The sequence below is a fragment of the Aulonocara sp. 'chitande type north' Nkhata Bay genome, linkage group LG11, assembly GCF_057382095.1.
Source record: "Aulonocara sp. 'chitande type north' Nkhata Bay isolate Kocher_YH1m ecotype deep benthic linkage group LG11, A_spYH_male_GT1.1, whole genome shotgun sequence".
Classification (NCBI taxonomy): domain Eukaryota; kingdom Metazoa; phylum Chordata; class Actinopteri; order Cichliformes; family Cichlidae; genus Aulonocara; species Aulonocara sp. 'chitande type north' Nkhata Bay.
Window position 1 is genome coordinate 28202337 of NC_141354.1, and position 22279 is coordinate 28224615.

At 41.4% G+C, this 22279-nt stretch overlaps 1 protein-coding gene across 2 annotated transcripts; it reads right to left on the reverse strand.

Annotated features, from left to right (window-relative positions):
- Window positions 1-1501: 1501 nt before the first annotated feature.
- On the reverse strand, window positions 1502-21369 carry chrnb2 (cholinergic receptor, nicotinic, beta 2). Of its 2 annotated transcripts, none has more exons than XM_086311742.1 (6): window positions 21048-21369; window positions 12105-12250; window positions 11330-11374; window positions 8295-8404; window positions 5540-6665; window positions 1502-2182 (listed from the first exon to the last, which is right to left on the reverse strand). In XM_086311742.1, the coding sequence occupies exons 1-6, from the start codon at window positions 21097-21099 to the stop codon at window positions 2033-2035; spliced, it is 1629 nt and encodes a 542-aa protein (XP_086167868.1). In that variant the 5' UTR covers window positions 21100-21369; the 3' UTR covers window positions 1502-2032. The 2 variants fall into 2 exon arrangements, with proteins under 2 accessions (XP_086167868.1, XP_086167869.1); XM_086311743.1 differs by lacking the exon at window positions 21048-21369 and adding an exon at window positions 12394-12600.
- Between the last annotated feature and the right edge of the window lie 910 nt (window positions 21370-22279).

Below are 22279 nucleotides of genomic sequence, written 5' to 3' on the forward strand. Positions count from 1 at the left end.
ATGGGAAAGCATAATGAGAGAGGAAGTGAGAGAGAAAGGAAGGAGAGTGGAAAGGTCAAAAAGAGAAAGAGAAGAGAGTGGACAGCAGCACTTTCTCCGTGTGGAGACATGCAGCCTACAGTTTTCACAGGTCTCTGATAGGCTTTTCACACTTGTTCGGGATCTGCCCGGGAACCCCCGCGGGTAATCCCATCCGCCCTAGACACAGCAAGAGACGCCTTCCAGTCCAAAACTGAGTTGAGCTGCAGAGTTGGTCACACGACTGCATAAAGCCAGGAAACCTGTAGCAAATGACAGTGACTGGGGAGATGGCCTTTTTCCAGAGGTTTATCGTACCTTTCCATTGCACTAATAACAAGAGTCTTTTGTCTCTGCCTATCCTGCTTTTTTTTTCTCCTCGGCATTCACCCTTTCTGCTTGTGATTTTGCACAACTTATTGCCTTGCCAGGACTGCTTCATTGTTGCTCCTGTTGGCATTTTGCTCTTGTTTACTAAAAATTTAATTCCCCCCACCCGACTGCATGTGTGCCTGAAAAGACCTTTTGCATCGTCTTTGTTGTCAGGGATCCTGTGAAGATTGTGGAAATCTGCCACAAAAAGAATACGGCACTAATGACTGGAAGTTAGCTGTTGTTCTAAGTGGACTAAATGTCAGAAGTGAGCGCCCGTGGAAGACCAGATAAACAGAGCGGGACTGGAGAGAGGACAGCAGAGATTAATTGAAAGGGTGGAAGGATGGGAGGGATACATACATGTGTTATGCTCCTCTGGACACTGTATCTCACAGATGTACATGTGTACATATGTTCTGGACATTACATACACGAACAAAATCCACTGCAGAATTATATATTCAGGAGAGGAGAGGAGAGAGGAGAAAATGACGAGCGAATGAGGCTTTGTCCTGCTCTGATAACAGAAAATGAACAGTTGTGACATGACTTAATATCCATGATACACCTCCCATCAATCCACCATGTTCCACCGCCCATCAAATAGGAGCCCATATCCACACTCTTGGCTCAGCTTCCTCAATTTCTCAGGAGCTAGACTCGTCTCAGTGCAGCTGTGCACTCTGGCACAGCAGGCTGCGGCTGTTCTCTACTTACTGTGCACAACAGTCTGAGCAGAAAACCGTCCATGCATAATCTATTACTTCATCCCTTTGACTTTTATGTAATAATGCAACCTGGCTCTTTTCGAAGTACAACTACCTTCTATATATTTTTCCTTCACAATCTGTTGCTTTTACACATATTGTGTTAGTGTGCGCATCACAGGCTGTGTATTACAGTTTATATCACATTCTGGTTATATCTATACAATCATACAACACACCATAGTCTCTCTATTAGCGTCATATCCTTGCATGATCTAATAAACATAGAGAAATCTTAATAATATATACTCAATGCTATACTGTGGTAAGCAGCTATGCTATGATAAAATATATTGAATCAGTTTACTGACAGAGTGGATTTTTTTTTTTTTTGGGGGGGGGGGGGGGGGGGGAGTATAAGAACCTTGATATTGATATAAACTTCCCTTTCCTCTCTGATACTGACATCAATTAACATAGTGAATAAGTAACGTCTGTCGTAGCTGAAGACAGGTATGTCACGTGTCACTTAAGCAGTCAGTGTAATGCGGTGTTAACTAGCTGGCGTAAGGTTCAACAAGGAATAACTCGGAGAATCCTCACTCCCTGGCTGGCTGAAGAGGGAAGCAGGGAGAGACCTTTCCACCAGAAAGAGGTCACACCATTAAGCATCTGGACAAAAAAAACAACAACCAAAAACCTGCAGGTAAGAGTAAGATGGTGTTTTTCTTTATCTTCATAGGAGAAAAATCGTTTGTTGCAAAAACTGTTACTATAAAGGTAATGGATGTGATTGTTGTTTATTCCAGTTCCGGTTCCTGTACCATAGACACATTAAAACCCAGACCCACCCCCCGCCTCCGGCCCATGTCCTGCTGTGCTGATTGGTCGGGGAGCTGTCTGTCAGCGTGATTGTGGCTGGGGAAAAATGGTCAACCTGGCATGTTGATGGTCTTGGCTGTGTAGTTCTGGAAGAGCGGCTGCATGAACATGCCCATCGTGCCGAACACGCATACAAACACAAAGATCCACAGGAAGAGGCGGTCGATCACCATGGCAACATACTTCCAGTCCTCGCTCACCTGTGGTTGTGGAACAGGGTGAAGAGAAAGATTAAGGTGAGCAGAATCCCACTCTCAAGTCCAGTCATGCTCATTATCATTCGACCTACCCGTCTGCCTTTAACTAGACGCAACGTTAATGGAGGTGAAGTGTTAATGTGAATGGAGACTCGTTCAGCTACACAGCTCTGATGAGGTCTGACACGAGTCAAGGAGGAGGAGAAGGATGTAAGAGACTGGAGAGAGATGGAGGACGGAGAGAAACAGAGGGTGTTCTGAAACTGTGACCCCTGTGATGATAACTTAAAGAGAGAGGGGAATGAATGATGAGCCATGCACTGCGCTGGGAATGGGAGGATTTTAAAGGCGATGGGATGGTAACTATATCAGTGATAGACAGAATTACTGCGGTTTATTAATTCCCATGTCAGACGCACGCTCCAATAAGATGCGGTCAGGATAAGACATAAAAAATAACACCCTCACTCTGCTGACTCGCTTCTTCTATTCCAGCTCTTTACCAGTTGTACTCTTTCTCTATGCACACGTCATGCTGCCGCTGCTGCTATAATTACATGTCTGTGTCGAATATTCAGAGGGTTACGATTGCATCACCAGATCTGTCTCCTTTGCTTCTGGCCTTTTGTACTAACCCTTGCATTTTAAATGGCAGTACTAAACAGCAGAGTCGCACAGCTCGGTCTTGACTATAACATGATATGGCACTGATCTGTGCTGCTCTGGATACTTTTTATGGCTGGTAACATATGCGCATAAAAGAAGATTGTTTATGGCAGGATTTCACACGCACGGAGACATGATAATTTTTTTATGTTAATACACAGTTGAATCTGAGTAATAGATATGGAGGTATGTATTATCAGCCGATACTATTGGTGCTCATCTCACATTATCACAGGCTATATTAGCATGCATGGTGTCAGAGCTGTAAACTGCAGCACCACATCAAATACACTTTTTTAATGTCATTTGTTTTTGCCAAAATTGCTGTTTAAATTTACAGGATTACATTTTTTAAGCTAGTGGAATAGCACTAAGTTAAAAGCTGCTGCTCAACAAATAAAGTAGACAAGCAGCACAAAAGCATTTATTTGGAGCTGTGTTTCTTTTCATAAGGAGACAGTTAGCAAATACTAGATAATTTAAGCCCCATCCCCCCAAAATAACCCAATGACCAATTTTACAATACAATATAATTTTACAATATAAGGTTAAAAAAATTTCTTTCACTGCTAAAAGGCTCTATCAGTCAAAGAAAGTGTCTGATTAAAGTGCTAAGGTCAGCACAAACAGTAAAATCGCAGTCTTTTAAAGCAGGGCAGCTACAGTGGGATAATAACTATCTCTGAGTCTGTGATTACACAAAAAAGACAGATTTACTGAGAGGAATAAATTAGTGGTGTTGCAATCACAGAAAACAGCACAGATGTGAGTGGACTGTTATCAGGTAATCAAAACTAACTGTCTAAACTATCTAAAAACAACATTTTTCCAGTTTTATAAGCAAAGAAAAAGCTTTTTGACATCAATAATGCCCAGGACAGTCTATGAGGAGGAGGGCAAATTCACAGCTCAAAACAGAGTAGAAATGATTAGTCAGTGAATAATCTACAAACATTATACAGCAAGGCTCAAGTTGACTGCAGGATTTATGCAGAGAAGAGCTGCTTTATTACAAAATGGGTCAGTGTGCAAACCTGAAACCTGTGTATGACAGGTTTCAGGTTTGCACAGGTTTGTTAGCGATGAAGCGGACTCCTTCCACAGCTTCCTCAAAGAAAACACAACATTTTCTTTTGTCCTGACCGATGCACATTTTAAGTTATTGTTACTGTGTCATGTGTGTAAATGCACATTGCTCTTGCTTTTTCTATGTGACATATAAGCCTACAGGTGTTTATTAAAGTCAAAGGAAAGACTGACTCAGCGGCAGCTGTGGGCAATCAGGTTGTTAAAAAAATAGGCTCAGATATTAAAAACGAGATTGGATGGATTAGATACTCATTTGCAAAAGTATTGATCCCATCAGGGCGGCCTTTGCCTCCTCCAGATGGCACACAACTTTACACAGCTAGCATACAGCCCCTCACCTCACTAGCAGCTGAATTGATTTTCACAAATCTGAACAACACTTTATGAAAAACATGAAGTTGGTAAAGCTCCTGCTTCAACAACACTTAAGTGTTAAACAATTATTATAAAAGTCAACTTGGCCAGTGAACACATGAATGTTAGCCCTTTAACTACTAGCAAATATTGGATAGCTACATTAGCCATGAGTTAAGTTATCATTTAAAGAAATAATAATAACTCAGTTGGTAGCTAGCAGCTAGGGCTAATAAGAATATGAATAATTTAAAAGTATAACAGAATTGTTTTTTTTCTTAAAGGCAGACATTGAAGCAAAGACAAATCTACCAGCAGTGGCACCCACCTTATTATATTTGCATTATGTTATATTTAAATTTTATTTTTGATATATATATATATATATACAATTAAAATATGGTGCCAGGTGTGTTTTGCTCAGTTATGTTACTGTAAAGTACATATGTTGGGCAAAACATTGTTGTCATTGGCATTATTATTATGTTTATTCTTTAAGATCTTTATTTTTAAAATCCCTCTAATTTTTATTCTTTTTTCCCCTCTGTGGAATCAAATAGTTTAGTGGGCAACAAACATGTTTCTTCAAAATCCTGAACAGCATTTTGTAAAATTCTGATATTTTTCTAATATGAGGGAAATCTGAGTCCCACGAATAGCTTGGCAGACATGTCTGTTTATTCTATAATAGAGCCGATGCTAAAGAGAGTTTAAAATAAATTCATTAATTCACATTATTTTTTATGTTGCACAACTCTGTGTGCACAGTGCTGAGAGGCTTTTGTGTCCTCTGCAGTTTTCACTGTGGCCCAAATTCCCTAAAATATTGCAAATTACATCTTAAAGTAAAGACATATTTCCTGTAACACAAACATAGCCTTTATGAATTTTGCATTACTGAAATACCGAAATACCAGAAATATGTTTAGCTCAATTTTCCACTCTGAGTAATTTTCCCATAAATTTATATACAATAAGAGCTCCTCAAAAACTATTGTCCACACATTTCAGCAGCAAAGAGAAGATTTTTGGTCCCAAAAGAGGCGTTTGCACTGATGCAGACAGTTAGCTAATCTGGTCCTAATTTATTTAATCTGTTGTCAACATAAAAATCTATTTTGAGCAGCTGTCAAATGCTATTTTTGCAGTTACTATGATAGTGAAGTTTATTAACCAGCTATAAAACATAAACAAATCTAGTGCAACACTATCAGCTCCAGGCTCTGATATGAAGCAACAGATAATACTCACACTCTGATCATCATCCTCGCTCTTCATGTGATTTGCGATGAAGCGTACTCCTTCCACAGCTTCCTCAAAGCCTGGACAGGCTTGAGCCAGCAGGGCCTGGGTCAAAGCAGGACCTGCAGCTGCTTGCTTCCCTCTTGGAAGGTTTCCAGAGCTCCCTTCTCGACCTTCTCTGACTCTGTTTAGACCATCGATGGATCCCCCTCCTGCACCTCCCAGATCCCCTCCAAACTGTTTAACAGACGCGCGGTTCACATAGCACGTACAAGGGTCACTGTCCTCCTTACCAAACACTGTGGAGGTCCCCCCTCCATTCCCACCAGCAGTTCCCAGCCCGAGCCCCACCATCAAGGCCCCTGCCTCTCCACTTCGACCACCCTCGCTCTGCTCCTGCGCCCTCCTCCTTTGACGCAGCCGCTGACGCTCGCAGCTGTTTCTCGGCTGGCGCATGAAGAGCAGGGCAGGAAGCTTGTTGAGGAACACTAGTTTAACCCAAGGGGGCATGGTGTGTGTGGTGGGAGAACGATGGTGCACATTCAGGACACATACACTGGTGACGATAGAGAAAGTGACCAGAACCATGGTGAACATCAGATACTTTCCGACCAGAGGAACATCCAGTGAAGTTGGTGGGACGATCTTGGAGATTAGCAGCAGGAACACGGTGAGAGCCAGCAGCACTGAGATGCAGAGTGTCATCTTCTCGCCACAGTCAGAGGGCAGGTAGAAGACCAGGATCGCCAGCGAGGTGATGAGCACACACGGGATGATGAGGTTGATAGTATAAAAAAGAGGCTTCCTGCGAATGATGAAGTCATATGTGATGTCCACGTAAGTAGGGTCAGCTGGGTTTTCATTTCGTCTGCCCGGCAGGGCGATGATGTCCCACTCTCCACTGGGGGTGAAGTCATCCATGCTGGCTACATCAGCGCGAAGCACCAGATCGATTTCAGTGCGGTCGTAGGTCCAGGAGCGGAAGCGCAGCGTGCAGTTCTGCTGGTCAAAGGGGAAGTGCTTGACCTCAATCTTACAGGCTGATTTATAGATTGCCGGGGGCAACCAGAAGATGCTGCCATCGTAAGACACCACTGCATTAGAGTAGAACGACACCTCGTACACCCCATCAGCACTAAGAGACAAGGTCAGAGAGGATAAAGACAAAAACAGGAGTCAGACATAAATCCAGATGCTGGTGTGATGATTTAAATAATAAAAGAGTATCATGAGGAGCCATGTTTCTTCCAGGCCTCTTGAATAGGGTAATGTGGTAGTGCTTTATCTTATTATGCAGCAGCTTCATTAGACCTCAGCGACACATTAACGAATCTTGAAGTTATGGGTGTGACTTTTTGAGGTTTCTCTGGTTAGCAGCGTGACAGACTCCTTATATTAACACACAGAGGAAGGATAAGGAACCAAATGAATGTGAAGTCCAGGCAGAAGACATCATTTTTAAGGTAATCTGGGCTTGATTAAACAGCACATGTAAGCTACTGTGAGCTGTATGAATTTCATGTCATCTTACGATAATGGCAGAAAAATACATGCAGCAAGAATATTTTTAACATACAAAAGAGGAACCTGCACGAACACATAGCTGCACATTTTCAGTGCACTATGACCCGCTTCATCTTTTCTCCAAATGAAATAATAATATAAAAAGTGGTGTGGTAGTGGCATAAGCTGAGTTAATCCTCCAGTTTAAAGGACTGACAGTTGGACTCATCGGAGTCATGGAGGATAACACCCCAACCTGGGGTACACGGGATTAACGGGATCACTTTTCCAGAGTTAGTTGGGTCAGGGATCTTATAATCTTTAGTCAAGTAAGGCCTGAAGCAGGGAAAGAGGAGAAGGCCAGACAGATCGCTGTGCTCTGATGAGCTGATTTACATACTGTATGCTGACACTCAGTTTCCATTACATTAAGACCAGTGGTCCGCAACATCCCCATTCTCTCTCAGACATGCAGGAGAATTCTAATTAACAAAACATGCGGATGAAGTTTACACGTTAATCATTTTGTGTAATACATTACAGTGAAGCTTATTTGGGACGTTATCATTTATGTACTATGTATGTGATAGTACACTCATTTGCACATGAGTGATTCCTACCGCTCATCTTGCCAACTTGTTAAAGGTCCTCGGGACCTAAGTAAATTTGTATTTAGTTACCACAAACCACAAATGAATCGACACATAAAAATGTATGATGTAGTATGTCAGCACAGGAGTACTGGATGGTTTCTGGAATGCAGCTGATGGGATAGGAACTATGCACAGACGGTAGGGACAGGAATAAGGCTGAAAGTCATTAAATTCCCAGCAGAAAAGTTTTGGTCTGGAGGTGCATAATAGGCTAAGTCAACCATGCGCACCCCTGAAGACTTTTCATAAGGTAATCTGTTCTCAATAGCAGAATTAAAAGTGATGGCTGCATATTTGTATGACAGTGTAGAAGTAATTTCAAATCCTTCCATTGGTCCAAGATAGAAGAGCCACATTAAAAGAGAGGCAATGGTAATTATCTAGACTCTCAGCGAGCACATCAAATAAGCTTCATATATTTTACAAGTGGAAAAGACAAGACGACAGAAGTTTGCATTCTTGTGGAACAACTGTGTGCACCGACTCATCACTTCATTTGCTGATGTATGCAGTGCAGGTGACTTGTTCTGTACTTTCATGGTGCAGTGTATGCACTATCAGTTTGTATCTTTACAAAGTGAGGACAGGTGGACGAGAGAGTGACTCACTTGTTGTAAAGCACCACGTCAGGCAGCCAGATGTGTTTGGAGGGCAGCCTGACCTTCAGCATTCCATCAAACTCCTCGGGGACCCAAGTCAGACGATAGTCCTGCCACTCCTAAAGGCCAATAAAAACACAACGCTTAGTCACTCATCTGCCAACCACACAGCAGGAAATGACATCTTGAGAGAAGCAGACAGGAGAAGGTGTGTCTGTTTGTCTTTTTGTGTTCGTCACTCAGTCACTGGTCAACATGACATGTTGCAATAAAGATAAGCCTAAGGTACGTTATATGCTATCTGCCCAACCTGCACCTTCATCACACTTCTACCATTAGCCAGAGTAACACTCATGTCTGTCCTGACCCTGAATGGTCTTTAAAACACACCCGGCCGCAAACCACTCAGCATGATTATAATGCAGCAGCTGTTCCCAGGTATGTGTGTGTGGGTGCATGTGAATGCATCAGCAGACATCTGAGTCCTCTGTGCAACTTTGTGTAAAAGACAAACATTATCTTGTTTTCCATGTTGTGGATCAGACTTTGACATTGCCACACTGAAGCCTCTGTGACCTGTTACCACAGTTCTGTGTGTGGTATAACCAGGTTGGAGCTGTATTGCTCATGCTAGACTGTCCTCTGTAACTGTGATGCATTGTGGTCATTACAGTTTGTCTCGGCTCACGACAGCTGTCCTTGGCACTCCTACTTTCTGATGGCAAAGAATCCATAGAGCACTGATGGTGATTCTATGCTCCGTTACACGTCATAAATCCTAATCTGGCTCATGTGTGTGTCTGTCTATGTGCCAGTGTGTGACAACCGTACTTAGAACTGCTTTATATGAAAAAGTTTTTATATATATATATATATATATATATATATATATATATATATATATATATATATATATATATATATATATATATAAACTTTTTCATATAAAGCAGTTCTAAGTACGGTTATATATATATATATATATATATATATATATATATATATAAATCTCCCTCTCACTCCCTGACGGTGTGGTATGCATGTGTTCCTTAGCTGTTCCTAGGTCTGCGCTCTTCTGGACAGAGACCTCTGTTGTTGTGCCTGGAATTTGTTGGAGCCAGTCTTGCAGTTTCGGGCTTGAAGTTCCTAATCCTTCTATTAAAACTGGGACCACTTTGGCCTTTACCTTCCACATCTGCTCCAGTTGTTCCTCCAGCCCTTGGCACTTCTCTGTTCTCTGGCTCCTTCTTTCTGATGTTGCTGTCCGGTGGGAACACCGCACCTATCACAACTGTGGTCTTCTGCTCCTTGTCAACCAGCACTACGTCTAGTTGGTTAGCCAGCAGCTGCTTGTCTGTCTGGAACTTGAAATCCCACAGGACCTTAGCCTGTTGGTTTTTTGGTTTTTTTACCCACCTTTGGTGGTGTCTCCCATCGGGACTTGGGAAACAGATGTTCCTACACACTATCCCAGCCACTTGTTTGTGTCTTTCAGTGTATGCTGTCCCATATATTCCATGTCCACATGCCCACTTCTCATCAATATGTCCTTGTCCTTCAACACCTGACGTATGGCTTTAGCTATCTGCCTTGCATGCCCTGACCAGGTATTCAAAACTTGACCTTTTCTTCTGAATATATACACCATCAACAATGGCCACATTATACAGTTTTCTAAACAGAAGAATTTCATTGCGTATACAAAATCATCCTAGCGTGGCTGAGTCTTTCTGAAGGAAAGATGGGAAGGGGTTCACAACTCCTAGTAAGACTATGTGGCCAAAGAGTTTTACAATATAAAATATTTTTGTGCAGAATTGGAAATAATTTGTGGAATCATCGTCTACAGCAGATCAAATCAATGACAGATTCAGAGAATCTGAGGGAAATCTCTATACTCAGGGGACAAGGACAAAAAACAGTATTATGTAATATTCACTGCACTGACTCCACTGCAGACATATTTAAAAAAGATCCAGAAACAAAGATGGCTTCTCTGGACAAGAGCTCACTTAAGATAAGAAGAGTAAGACTAAAGAAAAATATCCTGTGATCTTAAAAAACAAAACAAAACAACTAAATTTAAAACTCTTTTGGGAAATGAATGTGCATCCTTAGAGCTATAGAAATAGATTACAGTCCTGCTGCTTATCAGCTCATCACAGTTACAATTTTGTAGTGAAACAAAGAGTTTAAATCCTTGGATTTTCTTTATTATTTATTTACAACCCATCTTTGCTGTTTTTTTTGGGGGTTTTTTCCAAAGTTGTTAGGTTTGTGAATCTCAGCTTAAGCCAGTCTTTGGTCATTTGTCTGAATATCTAGAATATGTTCATGTTGTTGAATAAATTATTATAAGTATTAAGCCCAAATAGCTATATACCTCAGCTATAAGAGGTCACATATGACTTTACAGAACATCAAAAATCACAACATTAGCGCAGAAACATGAGTTCAGCTTCAGAAATGTCTTTCTGTACATTTCTCACTCTCTGGTAAATTCCCATCTCTTATTTTTCTTCTTCTGGATTTTGTTTGAGGACGAGCATGACTCTCTTTTTTGATGTCTCTCTTCACCAGTCCTGTCGACTTTTGTCTGAACTGAAGCTCTACATGATTGCTGGCAGGGTCATACTCAGCTATCCAGAAACAGCAACAACACGGAAAAGAAAAATGCATCTTTCCACCCCAGTAACTGCATCCGTGAATCGTGTACTATTGGTGTGATAACACTTCAGGAACTTGATTATCCAATGAAATTCATCACGTACAGTAGTAAATTTTAGAGAGAGGAACCTTCAATGTGTGTGTTTGTGTTTATCTAAGTCACATTTATGACTACCGTCCAAGTCCCTCGCGGTTTGTGATTCACGTCCACTGACCTAGCTGCGACACTGTGAAATCTAAGAAAAAAACACACCTAAAAATAAATATTTACTCATTGTTTTCTCTGCATTTCACTAAGCTTTCTGCCTTCTCTTTTTCCATGTAGCATAATGTTGGGTACGCAGTGATTAGATCAGATGGGGAGTCAAAATTCTCACCTGTGTTAGCCAGACATTGGTGGTCATCACCTGCTCTCGTTCATGCTGCAATGGAACACATTCACATTAAAAGCTGTAGTTTTATTGCATGAATTTATTCAGAAGCGGCTCATTGTTATTTGTATGTAAAAGACTCAGTGAGGATGAGATGTCCTGATTTATAGTATGTTTAAACAGGGTCAAGCTTCAGAAAACATCCTTCAAACTCCATGTCCCAGTTTTGTAATAGGGGGAAATAAATGTTGTTTTCAAGCTGAGGCCAAAGATAACCCTAATGATGTCTTCAAGATTAATTTCTCTTTAGAGAGCTCCTCCCGCGCCACAGAAGGAATCCTGTAACTGCTTTTATATATGCTGGCTAGAACTCATCACTATAAATCATCTTTATGTGCAACATCGGCGGTGCAGCCGTTAAATTTACAACAAAAAAATAAAAAAAACAAACAAACCTGAGCAGAGAATTTCAGCCTCGAGACAAAAGCAACGTTACCCTTTGTCTGAGGCTTGTTTGCAGTCGTGGAGAGTAACAAGTACAAGTACAATATTCATTGCGTCACAATATTCAAATACTGCTCAGTGTTGCTGGTTTGTCTGTGATTATGTTTAATTTGAGTTTTAAATCAAGATTCTGGCGTTTAGGTTACCAGGAGGAAAAACAGAAATTTAAATGAATCACCATTTGTGTTTATGTTGTTTGTTCTATTATCCAAATTAAATTCTAAAAATCACATTAAATCATGCACACAGATTCAATCCCAGACGTGTCCATACTCACAACACTAATGAGTTGGGCCAAAGACACCATCAGCTGCACAGTAACCAGCTCAGAGCCGTTAGTCGCAGGACGGATCAGTTTGTTATAATGCGCTGGGTTTAGGAGATGCTCCACCAACCGCTCCTCTGTGTCTGCCCCAAGGCCGCCTGTAATGAAAGCGCATCATCATCATCATCATCATCATCATCGTGTGGCTCTATCAGGAAGCACCAAAGTTGCAGGCATCTGTGTCTCACTTGGCCTTATTTAAAAGGTGTTTTATCAAATTGGATTTGCAATACAAACATACTGGAGCTTGAAGTCTGTGGTGCCGTAAGTGCTTCTTTTGAGAGCCGCGACATTGCTCATCACCGGCGGCTGGAGGACGTCAGCACACCTCAATGCATAGATCTTACGAGATCTGACATCACGAGAATGAGTCAACCACTCTGTATGTCTCTATCGCTCTCCTTCCTGTCTCTATCACACACTTCGTCCCGCTGCTCTGTCTCTATGTATTCTCCTCTGCCCTGCTGCACTTCTCCCCAACTGCCACTCTTTTGTAGCTCTGGGTTATTTTCACTCAGTCTCTCGCGTCCCTTCCCCTGTCTCTTCCCCCTCCCATCCCTCCATCTGTAGCAGACTGTAGTCCTATCTGTGTGAGTGGTTGAATTTAGGCAGAGCTGTCACAACACCACACACAGGAGGGGAGGGTTTTCCGGGGGGGGTGTTTTCACTGAGAGAGTGATGCACTGAGAAAAACAACTGTTCTGCACCTCCTGCTTCCTTCCTCATTCCCTCCTGCTTTTCACTCCCTGTCTCTCTGGCATCTGCTCATCCCTGCGCTGCGTCTTTTCACCCTCACGCTCCACCCCTGAAGATAAACACAGGCTGCTAACTGTACCGATGTTGTCATACTCTCTTTTAAAGGCCGTTAACATTGCAGGAAAACAAACGCGTGAAAGCTGATGTAGGTAAAATTATTTCTTTTTAATGAACACAATGATATTAAAAAGTATACAAAGAGCTTAGACTCTCAATTTCTCCATGAATCTGCGCAAAAATAAATCAAATTTGAATTAATTAACAACTGTTAGAGTTCAGTTGGTACAGCGTAAAGGATTTCAGTCTTTTTGTTTTAAAAAATTGTACTTTAGCGCAGATAGAGATAAACATTTTCCCAGACAGGACACTGTTTATTACCCATAGCAAGAATCAGCGAAAATAAAAGAACTGTTTTATACAGGGCTATGGATGAATGGAAGTCACTGCCAATAGAAATAACATAAAAAACCACAAAAACTGTATTTAGAAAACTTTAAAACAATATTTATTTGGTCTGATTTTGATGCTTGCAATGCAACATGAGAGCTCAAAAGGTAAATTAAAACACAGAAATGGAAAGAAGACGTACCAAACTTCTTCTGAATGTTTCCGGCTCCTCTGTGACACTCTGTCCTCCTCTATTTATCCCCTGCTCTCCACCCTCCCCTTCCTCTTTGCCCTGTAGCGCTGCTGTGTTCACTGAACAGGAATGATAGCCTCTATCTCTGGATCAATAAGGACTCTATTCATACCCCGTGACCTCTCGATGCAATCCCTCGCTCCCACATCCCCTATTTTTTAATCTTCTGCTCTTTCTCTGTCATCACATTTTCCTTAACACTTTTACCATCTTTTTCATCATCCCAGTCAGCCCGTTTCTTCTCCCATCCTGTTTGTTATCTCCATCTCGCTGTCGCTGACAGCCAGTGTACATTTATTGCCCTTTCCTTCGCTAAATCAGCATCATCAATACAAGTCCTGTCAGCATGAGTGTTGTACTTTTGTGCACAAGAGCTGGCTTTTTTTTTCTATGCGTGCATGTGTGCCATTTTGTGGACACACATTCATCAGGGAAATAAGCATTGCTGTCTGTGTCAGAACCATATGAGTAATGTATATTATTCCCGGAAGCACAAGGCAATAACACTGTCGGATGAGACAGGAAGCCAGACTGGCAGAGGAAAAAAAGGAAGAGCACGGTTCATTCAACCATGCTCATACGTGTATATGAAAGATTTCTGCTTACTATAAAAGTACTATGTAGTAAAATAGACAAAATGTAATTAATTATCTTAAAGTCTTAAGTCCCTCATTTCTTTGTATTTTGCTTCAGTAGAGACAGACTTTCTTGTAATTTTTAAAGCACTCATGAGCAAAAGTTCTCCAGGCTTACTGAAGATCTTTTAAAGTTTCTCTTTGAACATCGGCTGCTTTGTCATTCATTTAAGTCCAGTCCTTATACCTGACCATTTTTAGAAGATGTTTTTTTACATTTATTAAGCCACTTAACACTGACCTAAAATGATCATCACTATGTGCAGAGGAGCTTTGAAGGTCTTTCAAGAAGCCCGGAGAACTTTTCCTGAAGATTGGCTAAGAGAGTTCAGGCTGTGTTTAAGAATAAAGGTATTCATATCAAATATTGATTTGTACAAACTCTGTTTTTGCCTCATGTACTTCATTTAGATAGATAGATACCACAACACTTTCAGCACGCCATGTTTTACCACTTCTTCGTGAACTAGAGCATTTACTACAGAAATAGCTTAAAATAACTAAGCAAAAATGAGCATGGGGTCAGGATACACCAATATTTTACAGCACTGCAACTAATCAGGCAGAAAGATTCATTTTTTCTTATCTCGTTTTTTTTTAATGTAAAACTACGCACACACTCGAGCCTGCTCAGTGTGCAAACACATTAACTCGGCCGCTCATCTTCAACACTCAAATAATGCTACTAACCACAGACTGATGTGCCTCTGTCTCCACATGCTAAAGGCTGAACTGAACGGCTCTAATGTTGTTGGTAGTTCAGGTGGCTTTATATTTGTTTTCCAGAGCAGATATTGCAAACTTAATGTGACATTATGAATATTTCAGCAGGGCTCCCCATTAGACCCGTAAGCTAGGGAAGTTACACATCACCGTGCACATGCAAACACACAAACACGCACACGCTTCCGTGACAGGAGGACCGGAAGAGACAAGATGGTAGCCATTAGGTCAGATTGCTTTATACCTATGTCTGCCCCTTCAATCCGTTCGTCCTTAAAAATAGCCATTAATCTTAGCGTGCTGATGGACCTTTTGTGTCCCCAACAACTTGTTTATAAAATCTTTACTTTTGACAGCATCTGGTTATAATTTCTAATGCTGCTTAGAGACTAGAGCACACGCTGTAAAGACAAACGTGGAGAAAATGAAGGCGAGGCGAGATCTAAATTGAATTATCCCACTAAGACTATTACAGTGATGATCTCTATTTATACAGCTCGCTCAAATGAGAAAAGGTTGGAGGGAAACTGGGGTCATTTTCTGCCCTCCTTTCTGTCGACGGCTAAAGAGGCTTTTTGGCTGCAGCTGAAATATTCTTAAGTCAATAATGGAGAGATCCACTGATGTACTGGCAACACCCAATTGGCTCTGTAGTGGCCATAGAACTGAGATATTAATATTGATCCTCCATCTAGTTGCAATATCAGAGCACAAAAACAGAGGCATTCCACTGTGGGCTAACTGCAGCCTGAAGCTTTATTGTCTTTCCACGCTGCGCACAAAGATGTAAAGTCAGTCGAGTTTGTTGTGTTTTAATAACCACAGAGGTTTTCATTTTTTTACAGAAAGCACTGACAAATCACTCCAGCATGTTGTTCTATTATTAGAGCTGAAACATTAGTTGATGCATTTAATCTTTGATCATCACATGTTATTAATTTAAAAAAAAAAAAACAGCTTTTTTTAAAGGAATTTTTTTTCAACCTTTTATTTAATAGATCCACGGATATGGCAAAGATCATAATCATGATTTATTTTTGACCAGCGTTTAGATCTTAGTTATATGGTTAGATCAGTGACTGACTTTGTAAACATGCCGTAATGAATAAAGACCTGTTTTAAAACAAGTGACAAACCATGCACAGTATTTGCTGTTGCTTCACGGCGTGACGTCTTGAAATCAGATTGTTTCTAGAGACGATTTAATTTGACCAAAACCTTTCTTTGCAGGATCCTGGCTTGAGCTAAATGAAACCTGCCAGGACTTGGCTGCGATCGTGTTTGGATTTTAGGGAGGGGCAACAATGCACCACTATAACGAGCCATTACTACACGGCGGGATTTGGTGTAAACAACACGTCTTCATATTGTTTGTGACCTTAACATCTGAACATCTGAGCGTTGCAGCAGAAACTGAGACGCATCACACCTGATTTTTGTCTTTAGCTGACTCTAAGGGTCTTTACATTAGAATATAAAGTGGCTTGAGGCACTATATATAATAAAACTGAATTGAATTTAATCAAAAAGTATTTATTTGAGTTACTGTTGCCTTCCCATCAGTTCAAACCAGTCTGGTCATTCTCTGACATCAAGAAGACATTTTCACGCAGAAAACTGCAGCTCATGGTATATTTTCTTCACAGAACTTCCTCTGTAAAGTCTAGAGATAGTTATGTGGGAAAATCCCAGCAGAAGCACTGAGACAAGCCTGTCTGACACCAACAACCATGCCAAATCACCTTTCTTCCTCACTCTGATGCTCAGTTTGAACTTCAGCAGGTCGTCTCCATGCGAGCTATAACAAGCAGCTGAACAGGTGTGCCCAATAAAGAGGAGAGTGCATGTCACAAAACAAAAACAGGAACACAATAACAGCTGTTTTCTTTCATTTATTTTGTTTTTATAATCACTGGAAGCCAAAATGATAATCTGACATAAATTCAATTATTTACCCAAGAACCATTTTTTTAAAATCTGAGTTCATTTTTAAACATTAATTTTTAAACAAATTAGTTGGAACCTGGATAAATATTAAGAGAAAACCATGCACAGATCAACACAACTATTTAATTTGTTGACAAATTTAAAAAAAAATGTGTCCATGTATCATGGATACGTAGATATACGCCCATATTTAGATTTATAGATAGACTGTTGTTGCTACAAATGCCATAAATATTCTAGCTATATGCTAGAGCTATTAAAATGACATCTTAGGTTTGAATTTTTCTAATATATAGGTGCATGAGTGATATTAGCTCAGTGGATCACTGGGACAAAACAGAATATATTGCTGCTGTGGAAAGTGTTTCATTCATTTTGAAGTCACATCAAGGGAAATTTGAGGAGAATATGCTAAAATAGTTTAGAATAATGAAGGCTGCAAAGCATCGCCGTCAGAGGCTGCAGTTTAACTCATCCAGAAATCATACTGTAAATAAGCAGTAATAGCTTTCATTTGTTTATTAAAACGCATGGAGCTCAGCTGCTGGATGACAGGATATGGCCTTCTAACAGCGGTGCCTATTTCAGGGGCTGCAATAAAATGCATCACTTGAAATGCATTATGCCTCTCGTCGCAGCTATTATTTGCACTGTCGTTTAGATACTCATAAATCGCGAGGCCACGCTTGCACCAGGTCAGCGCCTGCAGCAAAAATGTGCCCATGAATAGATAACAACAAGAGGACTGACTGCAAAAATGATTCCACATAACTCTTAATGTCGCATTTTGTTGAAGTTAGAAAGTCTTTTTCGTCTCTTGATTTTATTGAAAGGTGTGCGTCATCTTGAATGCACTTCTACAAAAAGCTGTATCAGTGCAAGGTAAGCACACACCTGCCTCGACTTAAGTCCACCTTTATTTTTTTAAATATTCTTAGACAAGGTCAGATTTAAAACTCTTAACTTTCCAAACGTCTCTTATCTGCCTCTTCTTCTCTGCTGCTTAAGTTTCTATTAAACCTCTGTGCTCTCCCTTTGCTTCCCTTTAATCTCCCGGGCCACACTGCTGTGTGCTGCTGCTGCTCTTGCTACTACTGCTGCACATTCATTCACATAAACACACACACACAATCTTGCACAAATCACACATGAGAGCACAGGGTTTTACACATGGAATCACGCACACTCTCACATGCGAGTGCAGGCCCGTGCGGTGAATCCGCTGCACATTTTTTAATCACAGATGCTGCCCCTACCCGCTGATCTGATCCTGTTACTGCTGTGTATTGGGAGTCGGTCCAACGAGATAGAGACAGAGAAAATAAGCAAGCGAGATAAAGCGCGGAAAGAGAAAGCGAGGTTGAGCGAGACGATAGCAGGGGTGCTGTCATGTCAACAATGAGATTCTGCAAAGATCAGATGAGGAAAATCGGTGCACCAAAAAAACCCCAAAAAGTGATGACAGACTAAAGTAAAGGAGCAGAACTTTCTAGACTGTAGCGCTAGCACAGAGATGATTTGTTGATGTGCATTCACACATAGCAGAGGACTACCGTTCCAGTGTATGCATGCACTTATTAAAATATCTTTTAAGATGCAGAGACATCTCTGGCTGATGAGTGTCGCAGACTCTGCTCCATATCAAGTAACCCCTGCATTAGGTCAGCTCAGCCCCACAGACTCTTTTTATTATGCATGGCCTGTTGGGGAAATGACAAGAGACATCCTCCTCACACAGCGAGATGGCCAAATCCTCACGGCAGCCTCTTAGACAGGTGGTGAAATGTCCTTGAGCGTCCTTGCACAGCCACTCAATACAAGACTCCTCCGTGTGTGTGTGTTTGTGTGTGTGTGTGTGTGGATGCTTATGTAAGTAAATGATGCCGTGGCTCTGGAGGTGTAAACCTATGACTTTTCTCCTCTTCATTCGATCACCACCTTTTTTTTATGCCGGCTATTTTTGTTGTGGGAAATGCATGGATTCTCTCACATGTCTCTTGCCTTCTTCGCCTCTTATATGACGTGAACATTACAATAAAGGACAAACATGACTAAATAAGAACACCGAAATCAACACGTAAGCCTCAAACTAGGCAAAGGTTGTGTTTCCTAAGTATTTAACATTTGTGTGTTTTTGCTTGCTCGCTTGTAGGAAACTTCTTAAACGCCTTATAAGCTCCAGGTGTGTGTGTGTGTGTGTGTGTGTGTGTGTGTGTGTGTGTGTGTGTGTGTGTGTGTGTGTGTGTGTGTGTGTGTGTGTGTGTTTATATGTGCCCAGTGTGCATTTTTCTTCAAACATGTGTTTGCATGTGCTTGTGTGTGGACAGAGTTTATAGTCTCTGAGGATGATGCTAATCAGATTTTCTCCCTTAAGGGAAGATGACTCATTAGTACTCCACAGCTTATGAGGCTCCTTAAAGTGATATCTCATGTTGGCATTTTTAGTGCAAACACCTCTGTTTGAACCGAATATAGGGCAAGAATTGAATATTGTGCAAATTTACACCAGCTTCATACAAAAAAGCGTGTCCTTTGACATTTGACATTTTAACAATTAGCTCTATTCAGGCTTTTATTGGCATTTAGCTTATTAGATTTTCACTGGAACTCATTATTTTCACTGTAAAACAAAGTCTGTTATTAAATGAATGTTACTCCTGATATTTTTTGATTATTTTCATGTTCTTTAGTTATCTTCATTTTATTGTATGTCTCTAAAGACTTTAGATTTTGTATTTTTGCTAACAAAATCGAGCATTAAATGTTGTTTCCATATAAATCTTAAACGGATGCTTTAACTAGTATACAGCTGCTATTTTTACCAAAGCTGTGCGGTGAGAACGTCTGCAACCGGTGCTTGATGTGATAAGTGGCAGGTTAATGTTAGTTGAAGCACTTTATCTCGTACTATCTGTCTTCGTCATTTCCTCTGGATGCAGTGTGATGAACTATGGGTGTAAAGCTGTCTTTTTTGGGGGGAGGGTGTAAAAGAGGAGTCAAAGCAGCATGTTTTCGCCCTTGGTGATGATGAACGGTTAGTCAGTGCAAGGCAGATGGCCAAGCGTGTGCATGCGCGCGAGTGGACAGAGGTGTGTGCTGTGTGTGTTGCTGCACAGGCAGTCTTTTGCTCTGAGCTGCTGAGCTGGCCTCTGCTCTATCCTCTGCTGTAGATAGGTTACAAAATCTTAAGGCAGTCATAATTCAGCCACTGAGCGGATGTGTTGGAGCGACACCAAAATAAAGCCAACTTACAGAGGTAAAATATGTCCAAACAACCTAAGAGCTTACAGTATTTACTTTAAATGTGCTGCGAGAGCCATAAATAAGATAACCACCCAATGCATGCGCCCCATAACAATAGGTTTATCCATCTAAGCTGTTGTGCAAAAACAGAAGGCTTTCCCTGTGCACCCTGATGACACATCATTTGCCCTTTGATGACAGGAAGAAGAAGTTGTTTTAGCCCAACATGCCTCTTATTAACCTGCCCACTCAATGCAAGACCTCAGTGTTAATGAGAGAGAAGGAGAGAGAGGCGAGTGAGTGATAAGATAATTTATTTCTCTCTCAATTAATTAGAAGGAATATGCTAACTGATGCCACAGTGGTTTAGCTGTTGCAGTAGGCTGGTAAATTTCTCATGTATGTTTATCACATGTTTTATTTTCAGTAGAAAAGATTATAAGTTTGATTTAAGTCTTTTAATACGTATCATTTTCATCTGATCTACCAAAATGTGACTAACTCCCGCACACTCAACACTGAAATAGCAGTAATTCCATAGAAGAACATCACACACGTCCCTAAACGCATTATATTAAGCCCAACAGAATCTCAGGTTAAATATATCTTGTATTTTATATGCTTACGATGCAAGTGTTTTCCCCCTTTACACTTGCTAATGTATTTTCATTGTGCTCTATGGAGTGGGTATTTCTCCACTACATCATTCCGTCGCGCTCGCTGCTGTTTTAAAGAAAGATGGTGACACAGCAGTGAAAGAGTCGCTTTCTCCACCTCTGCCTCTCCCTAGCGTCTAACCAGTCCTTTTTTTATTGCATTCACTTCTTCATTACTTGGAAGAAACCTTTTCGGATTCCCTTAATGCACAGACGCGCGGTGTTTTATTGCCCTATGAGGGTGACGCACAAGAGCTTCGATGGAGCCATTATGTGGACAAGGTAGGCTACTCACCTCCCGCAATGGCGAGGAGAGCCAGCAGCAGCAGCGGCGGCCAGCCGTCCATCGTCAAACGTGCGTCCGAGCGCGCTCCGAGCCCGGAAAGGTGTTCACCGGGATGGAGAGGCCACCTCAAGCACGCCCGCAGTGTTAACTCCCTCTCCTCCTCACGACTCAAACCTTTCTTTACTGTCTACCTGTCATGGTGACGTCAGGGCTTTCCGGCGGTCCACACTCCTTCCTTTTCAGGGGAAAATATAAATATCTCAGCGGAGCCAGGTAAGCTCTGCGCTCGGTTGAGTTGTGTTGGCTGTCCGTGCTGAACGTTGCTCAGCGATGCGACGCGCTGGAAAGGCGGGGGCGGGTGAGGGGGGCGCACAGAGGAGCAGGGTGGGGGAGACGGGAGGAGAGGATGTGGCATACCTCTGAGACTCCGTATCTCAGTTAGAGATGCCAGTGTGTTCCCCGCACAAAGTCATACATCACCATAATGTAATAATAAGCACTCCTAGGGTGTGAGTGCTGCTCAGTCTGACTTTATAGTAACCTTGTCAAACTTAATGGGATTTTTATGTTTAGTTAAAGTTCCAGGTCAAATATTTGTGGAGGTGGTAGCTGTGATAATTAAACATAAGCTATAAATGTGATTACATTGGCTTTGCTTATATTAAAAAATATTAACTGTAAATGTAAATCATAAGAAATCTGGCTGGTGTATGTGTGTGTGTGTGTGTGTGTGTGTGTGTGTGTTAATTTGATGCTCTGGTATCTGCCACACCCCACATCTATCCCTATCCTCACACAGGCTCCCCAGGATGGTCTGTAGTCTGAAAGTTGAAACTTCTGTGTGTCCTTCTCCTCTACCCTTTAGGCCACTAAAGTGACCTCTGATACATGTTTGAGCTGCACAGAATGAAGTTGGAAATGGAAGTTAAGAAACAAATGTGTCCAGGTATTGAGAAAGAGCTGAGACTCACAATCTGATGATAACTGAATGGGGCGATGAAGGGCAATGGGACTCCAGCAAATAATAAAAAAAAAATAGGAGGGGTATAGGAAGGAAGTCAAAAGTGCGTGGGAGAACAAAAAAGCCAAGTAAACAGAAGTATGGGTTGGAGGGAGGAGGCGGTTGCCATAGTGACTCAGAGAAACCAGAAAGCTCCAGGAGGAAGCGACCTGTTTCTCCTTCGTTTTGTCTATTTTCGTCACTGAAGCACACATACACACAGGTGAACACGCGTGCACAA

Excerpts from the sequence above, each read along its gene's own strand:
- chrnb2 (XM_086311742.1), bottom strand. The coding sequence starts at position 21,099 with ATGGACGGCTGGCCGCCGCTGCTGCTGCTGGCTCTCCTCGCCATTGCG. Across the intron at positions 8,405-11,329 it reads CCAATGTCTGGCTAACACAG|GAGTGGCAGGACTATCGTCT; the intron begins GTGAGAATTTTG and ends ATTGGCCTTTAG. Across the intron at positions 6,666-8,294 it reads GACGTGGTGCTTTACAACAA|TGCTGATGGGGTGTACGAGG; the intron begins GTGAGTCACTCT and ends CTTGTCTCTTAG.